The following is an 11,260-nucleotide window of genomic DNA, read 5'->3' as shown; positions in this document are numbered from 1 at the left end:
CTGCAAACCAGGCTTGGCGTAGTGCAACTGGGTTACATGCAGTTGGTAGACATGACGGGTTGCCTATAAAAGCATCTATCAAAATAGAACTCAGTCAAGATGGAGAAGATATGATCTCCTTATTATTATTACTACTATTATTTAACGATCTGTATAAAATCAAGATTCTCTTGTTTATTATGATAATACTATTGACAATAGAAAACTAGATATAAAAGTACAGAAGATCAACTCTATATCCAAATAAGTCAAGTAAAGGAAGTATATTCTGGCTTGTAAAGAAGTATTTTATTCCATCTCTTTCTTTCTTTCAGATACATAAAATATATTTTCAAAAAAAAAAAAGACTTTTCTTATTTTGTCCAGACAGGAAGGTTAGTTCTTTTTACATCATTTTCTGGCGTGAGAAAAGCACTACTGGGTTATATGCTTTTATATTTTGGTGTGTATATTTTTCTTATCTAACTTTATTAGTGTTCCACCATCAAGATCTAGTATTATTTTCAATCACATCAGTGGAGTTAATTTGCACCCCTCCTTCTCTCTTGCTTTCTTTCCTTATTTTTTTGTTGTTGTTGTTTTTCAATTTCAATCACTGATTAACTTTCATATACGGTTACTCATCAGAATAAACAAGAAAAACCTTTATGTAATAAAGCCAGGCACACAAAATGTCATGAATACATTTTCATGTGTTAAAACGACCAGTAATATGAATTAAGAATCCTGGAACCCTTTCATCAAAATATACACAAAAAAAAAGTCATGTCACGTGAAGTATCCCCTACATGAGATGAGACTAAAAGAATAATAATAATTCAACTTGGGGTAAAAACCATTTACACATAGTCTACCTAAATTTGTGCAATATTACATTCTGGCCATAAGGCAAGCAAACACAAATGCACACACAAATGTAAATTTAGGTTTTCATCTACATCTCTTTATCTCTCTCTGTGTGTGTGTAAATAATCACAAGTACCACTTTTTACAAGTAAAATATAATTATGAGGTAGACCAGCATCCCCATTGAGACAGTTTAATAGACAATAACCATACTATGCAAAGAAAGAAAAAAAAATATTCGCTAAGTATATTTGAATATTTTATTCTTATAAAGATTTGATACTAAAACATAAACGAAAATGATCCATTTAAAAATTGAACTTGTTGCTTAGTTTCTTTTACTTGATTTCATACTTTAATTTATGATAATACTTCTTTCTAAAGTTTCTTATATGTTTTATACTGCTACCAATTTCAAGTATTCACTACTCGTTTGTCTAAATCTATGAAAGCCTTTCAAAGCTTTATAACTGTCTTGATAACAAAAGGTTTTCTTGTGTAAATCCAAGGCTACATCCTGAGCCATTTTATCTCTACTATTTATTTCAATTTGGCGCACAATTATCATCGTCTATAATATGTGTGAGATATATATATTTCTCAATCTTACTCACTCACATCTTTCTTTCTTTTTATACTTATATTCCCCCATATAATATATATATATATATATAAACTAGCTCACAAATTTGTGTATATTTGTATTTTTTAACTCCTTAATCACATTAATTTACAATCACTTTTCTTCTTCTTCTTCTTCTTCTTTATACTTTGTTTCTTCACTGTTCCCTCCCTATAGTGGAACTGCAGGACGATCCATTTGAACCAGCAAAATAATAATAATAATAAAGAATCAAAAGAATTGAAAGGAATAGAGAAAAATGTTAATGTACAAGATAAAGATTGTGAGGTGAGAAAATGCTGTGTGGATAATAATAACAGAAGAGAGAGAGAGAGAGTGAGATATTAAGGCAAATTAATACACGGTTGACATGTGGTAACGAGATTCCTCAAAATCTTTGATTTGCTGGTCATGTAATCGGTGATGACGGGCACCATTGCGAAGACGGGAGGCATATGCACTCACTACCGAAGCAAAATAAATCTAAAAAAGGAAAAAAAAAGTAAATAAAATTAATAACTAATGACATGAAATAGCATAGCCATAGCAACTTCACATTTGTATATATATATGTGTGTGTTTGTCTTCTATTTTGACTTTGCAATTTCTTTTTTCTGTACCTGAAGTATTTCAATTGCAAAGATAACTACACCGTATACAATTAGGAAGCTTTGGACATTGTATTGACATTGTTCAAGATCGGTAGCGTGTGCATTCAAGGTTCCTGGATACTTTACTGGTGCATAATAAGGGCTTTCTGAAATGGTGACAGTGCTGCTGATGGGTGTTTGTGCATTGGAAAATCCGACAAATCCGGATCGTAGACATGATCTAATGAGATCTTCACGATGCACGACCATAAGAGCAAGAGATACTGCATATTTGACAATCGACAGTCCGCAATTGATCCATATGATCACACTAAAGAATTTTGCAAATCCACGAGAAGCCTACAGAATATTATTTGTATACATACATATTCATTCATTTAATAAAGATTATATATAAGCATTGGTATTATTTTTAACTCTCTAAATATATAAATATCCACTCTCCTCATTATACAAAATAAAAATAGACTTACAAAGCAAGATCCAACAATTCCCAATAGACCTCCAAGACAAACAAGGACAGTGAATAGTAAATCAATATAGTACCATGCTTTGGCTGATTGGCCTGAATAGACAATTACAGCTAATAGACAATAAAACAAGAATTACCATAATCAGTTTGACTACATAGTTACACATAATAAACTCAAACCAGACTCAGCCTATTACATATATTATATTATATTAAAGGTATACTCACCATTTACTCCCAAGAACCCAGTGACAGCGTCCAAAAGGTAAATGACCTAAGTAAATGATGTCAGTTAATCTTAATAATCTCAAGTGTTTTATATGTTTGTGTCTGTGTTTTTCTTTTAAAGAAAAAAATTTGTAAAAATTTCAGTTTCATAATCTATATTTACAAAACAAAACAAAAAACAAAAAGGAATGATACTTTACAAAGAACCAAAGTGCAATGATAAATGTACCCAATCGGAGGGGGATAAAACAACAGCATTTCTCCATTCCCATGCCCATGATGAATGATTTATATAAAAGGAAATAAGAAGAAGTAGAATATATGAAGCAATGAAGCAATGAAGTAATGAAGATTTATGACAAAATGAGGAGATGAGAAAGGAAGGAGAAGAGGAAAAGGAGGAGGACGATGAAAGAATGCTTTGTGGGATACAAGTAAGTATGGACTATACAAAAGAGAGAGAGAGAGAAAAAAAAAGAAAAGAAAGAAAGAAAGGACAAGGTGAATTTTAGATACCAAAAGAAGGAGAATCGAGTATGGCCTGTTGCTGAAATTGGCCAAGATAAAATAGCAAAAATAACGAAAAAATATAACATTTATAATATTCATATACATATAACAAGCACACACATACTAATTAGCTAATGCACTATTACACTATTTCACTATTTCACTATTGCACTATTGCACTAATGTAAACACTCACACACATAAATGAAATAATATATACAGATGTCTAATGTGAGTGTGAGTATATTAATAAATGACTGAAAGAATTAATGTAATGGAGATCAATAGACTACCAATATACCCCTTGTTCTCTCGCATTCTTATTCACTCACTCACTCACTCACTCACTTACTCACTTTCTTGCTCGTTTTATTCTTTTGTTCATTCACACGATTTTTACGTCAAAAGTCACAGCCTTCACTACTCAAATAGGCTTATTTTGATCTGATTGGTTAGAGCTGGCAGCGAGACCTAAAGACAAACCAAAATCACAACGTCATCCCACACTGTCTCTTTTTCTTTTGCTTCATTGCACCACTCATTGAACACTATGAACCCTGCACAAGCGAATAAGGTTGACTTGAGTGTAAGTCAGCTAACAATATACTCCTCTCTATATTTCTCTTTCCTTTATCTTCCCTTCTTTTGATTCCTTTAATAATCTAATCATCTCAAATACAAAAATAAAATAAAAGAACAAGTAGAAGAAGCATAAAAAAGTTGGAAAAATATATATACTCAAGTCAAGCTAAAGCAAACCAAAAATAATATAAAATACAATAGAACAGGGTAGCTTAAAAGGAAAAAAAATCAAGGATTGGTCAAAATGATTATAATGACTATCATGGCTTTAGAACTTATAACATTGTGTTTTTAGCAATTGACTGAACAAGAACAAAAATTGTTCCGCATGTACGGAAAGTTGCCCGACCGCAAAGATTTACTAGGACACAAGCTCAAGGTAAATAAATCTATTTAATACGCATAAAAGAGAATGTACATATACATATATACTTATATATGCGTGCATGCGTGTGTGTATGTGTGTGTAATATGTACTGTAGGAACGCAAGTACTTTGACTCGGGTGATTACGCGCTTTCCAAGGCTGGAAAGGAACCTCTTGCAATTGGATCCGAGCACCCTTCACCAGATTCTATTCCCCACACTTCCCCTAGTAACAACAACTTTGTTACCAGCCCAGTCAGAGAAAGTCCTCTAGCTCCTGAATCCAAGGCCGCAAAGGAAGAGGAAGAAGAGGAAGAAGAAGATGAAAAGGAAAAGGAGAAGACACATTAAGTTCTATTTGCAAATATATATATACATATATATATTATAACCAACCATCGCCACAAAAAAAAGAAAAAACAAAAGACAATGCAGGATATTAATACAAAGAAGAATGCTAAAAAGATCAAAACCGAAATCAAAACCGAAATCAAAATCAAGAACAAGAACGACAATAATAATAATAATAATAATATCAATAATAAGAATATAACTACATGGTTGTGCTTCATATGGTTGAAACCTCCCCCCCCCCCGGGTGTTGGCCTTGTCAAGACCCAAAAAGAATGGCTACCTTTTTGCGATATAAAATTATGCCCAAAAAAGGAAACAAGGATAGTGACCCAAAGGCAACGCGATAAAGACCAATATTGAGTATTAGTATATCTTTTTTTTCTTTGGGTAATGGATTTCATCAATACGACAAATCAGCAGACTTTAATAATGTAATATATGCATAGATACATACCTATACACCTTTTCCAGAAACTTTTCGCATATTTTGTAAAAAGTTTCATGCACCAAAAAAAAAAATTCGTACAGCTATTTTCGTTCAATAATACTACAAAGGCTTTCCTTCCAAACAGTCTCGGAATTTTGAAACAGAGAATCTACAAAAGCCTTGCATGTCACTCAAGTATATATTATTGCATGCTTCTGCGATTCTTTATAACGTTTCTTCCTGTAAAAGCTTTTCTCTTTCCAATTTTACTCTTGCGTACTGACCAGAGTTGTTCGATCGGATTTAGCTCAAGGAAATACGGAGGAAGATAAACACAGCCATAACTTCTCCCTTCGATATATTTCTTGATATCCAAATGTGTGTGAATAGGAGCATTATCCATAATGATGTAATGTCTTTTGAACTGTTCATGTTTATCTAGCACATCCAAAGTGGCAGCCACAAAATCGAAGTAATGACCAGTGACAGTCTCACCTTTACCTTTGTTCGCAACCCTCACTGAAGCTCGCCCCACTTTTCTTTTTCTTTTTTTGAGAGCTCAATTCTCTTTAGGCATCTTCCACTAATATTTATACCCCTATATGAGGCAATAGTACCTAGTATAGTGATATCACTTGACTTGGTTTTTGGAGCTGCTACAATAGCACGTTCCCCTCTTTTAGTCCAAGCAATGGATTAGGTTCATGTTTACATTGAAACTTGATTCATCGATAAAAACACAATTACTCATGCAATACATGTCCATTGTTTCCCAACTCTGTACCAATTATCGTCTTTCTTGAAGCTTGTCTACATTATTTCTATATTCTGCATGAAAATAGGTACGCTTTACGCTTATCCTGCACTTCTTCTTCACAAAATCATAAAGGGCTGTTTTGGAGATTTCAAGTTCTTCAAACGGAGAAGACTCCCAATTATTTGATCCAGGACTAAAGCAGGATTGTAATTGATCAGTTCAACTAAATGTTTTTGATGATCCTCATTTAAAATGGCTTGTCTTCCCTGTAGTCTACCACTTTCTTCTTTTCTTGTGGAAACATCCTCACCCTTTTTTGTATTTTCTCTCTCTTCCAGCTTTGAGTAGCTGATGGTGGTATATTAAGATTTACAGCAGCCTTGCTTAGACTTGATCCTTTTTTCGTAATGAGAAAGGAAAATCATCTCTTTGTCAGTGCCTTTATAGTGTCGATATTTACCTGCTAGATCAATACGGCTGTTATCCTCAGAAACAGGTATTTCAGCCTCCTGTTCCATAATTTTCACTGGTTTTTCTGGCGGTTTTAAATCCATATACTGATCATAAGTAGTAAATTGTTCCAAAGAATATTGGTTATTGTCAACCGCCATTCCGTAAACATGAGTTTCTCTTCCTTGTTCATCGTATACTTTGCTATCTCCATTATCAAATAAAAAGGTGCTCATATTAGTCTTGTTTTAGAAAGCAGAAAAAAAAACTAAGAAGGATTTCCTGAAATGCGAAAAGTTTCTGAAAAAGGTATATTTCTTTCATTTCCGTTTTCTTTCTTTCCTTTCCAAATACCCAATTATTTTACAAACATTTAAAATGAGTATGCGATTTTTTTTGTAAATATGGTCAAGGACGTGTTGTTGATAAAGAGCTATTTTCTGTCGAAACAATAAGTTCTCGTACCCAGTTTCTAATGAATAAACCTTCAGAAAGGCAGACATGTCCCTGCAATAGGGGGTTTCACGATCTCTTTGGATAGAAATTCAGATTAGGATTTGGAAAGCGGGTGTTTAAACGGTGAAATGATTGGCTTAGAAGAACCTGAATAGAATAAAAATGTGTAGATTTAATATGAAGAAAAAAGCTTTCGGGTTAAAATTGAGGATTATTCTTCATTCGCCAGAGACTCTGGCTGTGTTACCATCAATTCTTTATTGAGACGAAAATTTTAAATAAAAGCTTGCTATTGCTATAATACTATTCTTTATCATCTTTTCTTTCGCTCCTGGTATTCAACCGCTCGACTTTATCGAAGATCCAAGTTATGACAAATGATATCCACGACACTTTACAAGCTCTCCTCGCCCGCATGGAAGCTTTGGGAGCACGCTCTGCTGCTCCTCCTGTGGCCCTTGATGGTTCTCCTGCTGATGAAGACGACACAATGCTACCTACCGACCATATTGTCGAACGACCTATCGCATCTGATCTCACTCCCTTCCCCGAACTTATTAAAGCCATTCCCGGGATGGAGCGCGACTTCTTCAGGCAACCCTTGGACGAAGCCTCTCGCCGCCGATTCCTCCTTAACTGCCCACGAAATGTACTTCGTCAGTACCAAGCCCTTGTTCTCAACTACAGTGGCGTGGGAACTCACACCAAACGTACTGATGCCCAACTCGCTGATATTCAGTTCCGCCTATCTGGTCTCACCCGTCCCATCGACCTGTTCGCACATGATGTGCTTGTGGAAGGATCTATCCAGGTTACACAGGCGTTGGGTTTTGCCAACACTATGCATGAATTACTATCAGACCTTGCCTCTGTTGTCACCCAGATGCGTAGTGATAATATCTGCCGAGATGCCAATCTACCTATCACACCAATTGTCACCAACTCTGCCTTGGAGCCCAAACCACTTCTCGACTCTCAACGAATTGTGGAACAAGCTAAGCTCCAGCGTGCTTTGCACGACGCCGCACGACCTTCCCGAACGAGAAAGGGAAAACGCACCGGCCAATCAAACCGGACCAACAAACCCACTCAATCTGACCCGACTTCTGCTATCTCAGTCCCATCTTACCAGCGATCTTCCCGTCCCCACGACTCGAAGAAGGTTTTTCACAGTCGCCCACAGCTGTCCAAGTCTCAGACAACCAATACACCACAGTAGGTGGGCGCCTTCAACTATTTCGCAACGCATGGACCAAACTCACAAACGAACACTGGGTTCGACACACCGTCGAACAAGGGTACGACATCCCTTTCACTCGTCTGCCACCCATCTCCTCGTCCGGACCGTTGACGAACCACAACCGGATGGACAGCAATGTGATCGAACAGGAGATCATGTCCCTTCTGTGCAAGAAAGCCATCGAGGAAGTACACGAACCAGGGTTTCGTTCGCGCATCTTCACAATTCCGAAGAAGACAGGCGACCTCCGGCCTGTCCTCAACCTACGACCACTCAATCAGTACATCCCGAAACAATCTTTCAAGATGGAATCCATCAAGCACGTCTGCCAGTTGATCCAGCGTGGCGACTACCTCACCAGCGTCGACCTGCAAGACGCTTTTCTGCACATCCTGATCGTCAAGTCCTCTCGCAAGTATCTTCAGTTCTCCTGGAAAGGTCACATTTACCAGTTCCGCGTTTTGCCGTTTGGCCTGTCCTTGTCCCCATTGGTATTTACGAAGATGGTTCGCCCAGTACTTCGTTGGGCACGGCGACAGGGGATTCGTCTGTCGGCTTACCTCGACGACTTGATCGTGATTGCCCGATCCCCAACACTGTCCCTGCAGCACACACAGCGAGTAGTGGACAAATTACAGTCACTAGGTTTCTTGATCAAAGCGACCAAATCTCATCTAACTCCCTCAACCTCCATAGAGCACCTAGGATTTGTGATCAACAGCAAGGATATGACACTAATCATCCCTCGCTCCAAGTTGAGAGATATCCGGAGAGAAGCATCTCGCCTTCTCCACAACCCGACAATCACCTTGAGACAGCTTTCCTCGTTCATCGGCAAGGCCCAGGCAACCACTTTGGCAGTCCTTCCCGCGCGCCTGCAAACCCGGCAACTGATATCCATACGCAACCAAGCCTTGTACCGCGGATTGCAATGGACCAGTCCGATACACCTCTCTTCCATGGCTCGGCAGGAACTTCAGTGGTGGATCGACCAGCTGAAGGCATGGAATGGACACTCGTTCCTCCCAGAAGTACCTCAAGTCGAAGTGTACACCGACGCCTCGGAGACCGGTTGGGGCATCGTGTACGACAACACCGTCCTGTCTGGCACATGGACCACAGACCAACAAACCGAGCACATCAACTACCTCGAATTGATGACCATTGCCTTTGCCACCAAGCTTCCACGCCTTCAAGGGAAAGCCCTTCGCATCTACTGCGACAACATGACCACGATTGCCTATGTCAATCATTTTGGAGGAACCCGGTCTGCCAAACTCATGAATCTGGCCACGGACATGTGGAAGCAATGCCTTGTCACTGGCACCCGTGTCCGCCTGGCGTACATTCCCTCGCCCTTGAACCCTGCCGACCCTCCCTCTCGCAGCTTGATTCAGCAGCTGGAGTGGAGTATTTGTCCAACGTTCTTTCGGCACTTGGACTCACTGTGGGGTCCCCACCACATCGACTGCTTCGCATCGAGCCTGAACACCCAGCTTCCGACGTACATGACATGGAAATGGGATCCGCAAGCATTTGCGATGGACGCACTTTCTGTACCTTGGACAACCTGGCCTCGCCTATATCTTTGTCCGCCGTGGAACCTACTTCTCCACATACTGCAGAAACTACAACGAGAGAAGGTTCCCGCTACGTTGATAACGCCCAACTGGTCGAGCGCCCTCTGGTATCCTCTCCTCCTCCAGCTGTCGTCCCGCCCGCCAATACCCATCCCTCGTCACCTGGTCCTTCCCGCACCAGGCTGCGCCGGCCACGTTCTCCTGAAGAACCCACACTGGAACATGATCGCGTGGGACATAAATTACGCAGGTTAGAAGACCAAGGATTCGATGACAATGCCAACATCATCATCCTCAACCGCGATCGCAACCACTCCCGACGATCCTATAACCGTATTCAACGCGCTTACATCGACTGGGCACACCACCACGACGTCGACCCTTTCATTCCTAACCCCGTTCATATAGTCAACTATCTGGCCTATGGTGCTACCCATTTGAAATGGAAAGCATCCACTTGTCAAGCCTACCGCTCCGCCATTCTTGATTTGTACTCGGATAAAGATTCTATTGTCAAAGACTCTACCTACATTGAATTCTTTTCCGCACTCAACGAACAGAACCTACTGTCTTTCCACCGTCCAACATATGATATTGCCCCGGTCATTCGGTTCATTCATAACCTTGGTCCTAATGACACAATGAATGCGATAGATCTCACACGTAAGTTGTGCTGGCTACTTGCCATTTGTGGGTTTCTGCGTCCCGCCGATTTGGAACGAGTCGATGACCGCCGTACATCAAGAGACAATGGCATCCTTCGCTTGGTCATTGTTGCCCCCAAAGAAAAACGTTCAGGTAGACGCATCGAAAGGATTGTCGCCATTCAACCTCATGAAGACCCCTTACTTTGCCCCGTCGCCACCTATCTAGCCTACAAGTCCAACATCGCCTTCTCGGTCTGCGTTCGGCCTCACCCTGTCCTCTCTCAGGTGACTTTGCAAAGATTAGTACGTGACGTCCGTAATTACGATAGACCCATTGGATCAGAACGGATATCCAAGCATATTCAATTTCTCATGGAGAAGATCCCTCGTCCTTCTGGTGTCCTCCTCCCCAAGGCCCGGGCTCTCGGACCTACTCTTGCTTTGGCTTCTGGTGCTTCGGTTGAAGACATTCTTGTACACGGTTCATGGGCTTCCTCCGCCGTTTTTGACACATTTTACCGCTTGTCACGACAGACTGTTAGCAATTTCTCTACCATGACTTTGACTTCTTCTAGCGGTTATCTGGACACACAGCCAGAGTCTCTGGCGAATGAAGAATAATGGTATTGTTGGCCGAGGCCGAAGGCCGAAGGCCTATACCTATTATTCGAAGAGACGGAGACTCTGGCTGTCCCCTCCCTTCCCTTCCCTTCCCTTCCCTTCCCTTCCTTATTATAATATATACCACTCGCGAATAGATGATAAAGAATAGTATTATAGCAATAGCAAGCTTTTATTTAAAATTTTCGTCTCAATAAAGAATTGATGGTAACACAGCCAGAGTCTCCGTCTCTTCGAATAATAGGTATAGGCCTTCGGCCTTCGGCCTCGGCCAACAATACCATTAGTCATTTTGACATCTTGAAATACTTAAAGCAAAAAATTATCAATTTATTTGACTCTCTTACATATTTCTACTCTATATACCAGATTTATAAAAAAATGTCCAATATAAGTGATATAAAATAACTTAATTGTTTATAATAAAATATCAGGTACAAAAATAAGACGATTGATTAAAAAGGGGGACTCAATAATTTCCATTTTATACTC

General features: G+C 39.5%; 4 protein-coding genes across 4 annotated transcripts; 2 read left to right on the top strand and 2 right to left on the bottom strand.

Annotated features, from left to right (window-relative positions):
• Positions 1-1,668: 1,668 nt before the first annotated feature.
• On the bottom strand, positions 1,669-3,176 carry PHYBLDRAFT_183416 (hypothetical protein). Its single transcript, XM_018438766.1, has 5 exons — positions 2,980-3,176; positions 2,780-2,825; positions 2,553-2,662; positions 2,089-2,418; positions 1,669-1,951 (listed from the first exon to the last, which is right to left on the bottom strand). The coding sequence occupies exons 1-5, from the start codon at positions 3,055-3,057 to the stop codon at positions 1,823-1,825; spliced, it is 693 nt and encodes a 230-aa protein (XP_018285957.1). The 5' UTR covers positions 3,058-3,176; the 3' UTR covers positions 1,669-1,822.
• A 633-nt stretch (positions 3,177-3,809) lies between these two features.
• Positions 3,810-4,815, top strand: PHYBLDRAFT_79105 (hypothetical protein). Its single transcript, XM_018443429.1, has 3 exons — positions 3,810-3,875; positions 4,167-4,250; positions 4,354-4,815. The coding sequence occupies exons 1-3, from the start codon at positions 3,840-3,842 to the stop codon at positions 4,585-4,587; spliced, it is 354 nt and encodes a 117-aa protein (XP_018285956.1). The 5' UTR covers positions 3,810-3,839; the 3' UTR covers positions 4,588-4,815.
• A 303-nt stretch (positions 4,816-5,118) lies between these two features.
• Positions 5,119-6,460, bottom strand: PHYBLDRAFT_151000 (hypothetical protein; the record flags this gene model as incomplete). Its single annotated transcript, XM_018432589.1, has 3 exons — positions 5,119-5,186; positions 5,288-5,512; positions 6,235-6,460. The coding sequence occupies 3 exons, from the start codon at positions 6,458-6,460 to the stop codon at positions 5,119-5,121; spliced, it is 519 nt and encodes a 172-aa protein (XP_018285955.1).
• A 590-nt stretch (positions 6,461-7,050) lies between these two features.
• Positions 7,051-10,768, top strand: PHYBLDRAFT_173825 (hypothetical protein; the record flags this gene model as incomplete). The annotated part of the gene is made up of 4 exons (XM_018437114.1): positions 7,051-7,687; positions 7,813-8,108; positions 8,642-8,951; positions 9,417-10,768. The coding sequence occupies 4 exons, from the start codon at positions 7,051-7,053 to the stop codon at positions 10,766-10,768; spliced, it is 2,595 nt and encodes an 864-aa protein (XP_018285954.1).
• Positions 10,769-11,260: the final 492 nt, after the last annotated feature.

The sequence above is a fragment of the Phycomyces blakesleeanus genome, assembly GCF_001638985.1.
Source record: "Phycomyces blakesleeanus NRRL 1555(-) unplaced genomic scaffold PHYBLscaffold_27, whole genome shotgun sequence".
In the NCBI taxonomy this organism is placed as follows: domain Eukaryota; kingdom Fungi; phylum Mucoromycota; class Mucoromycetes; order Mucorales; family Phycomycetaceae; genus Phycomyces; species Phycomyces blakesleeanus.
This window is presented reverse-complemented; position numbering and strand designations above follow the sequence as displayed.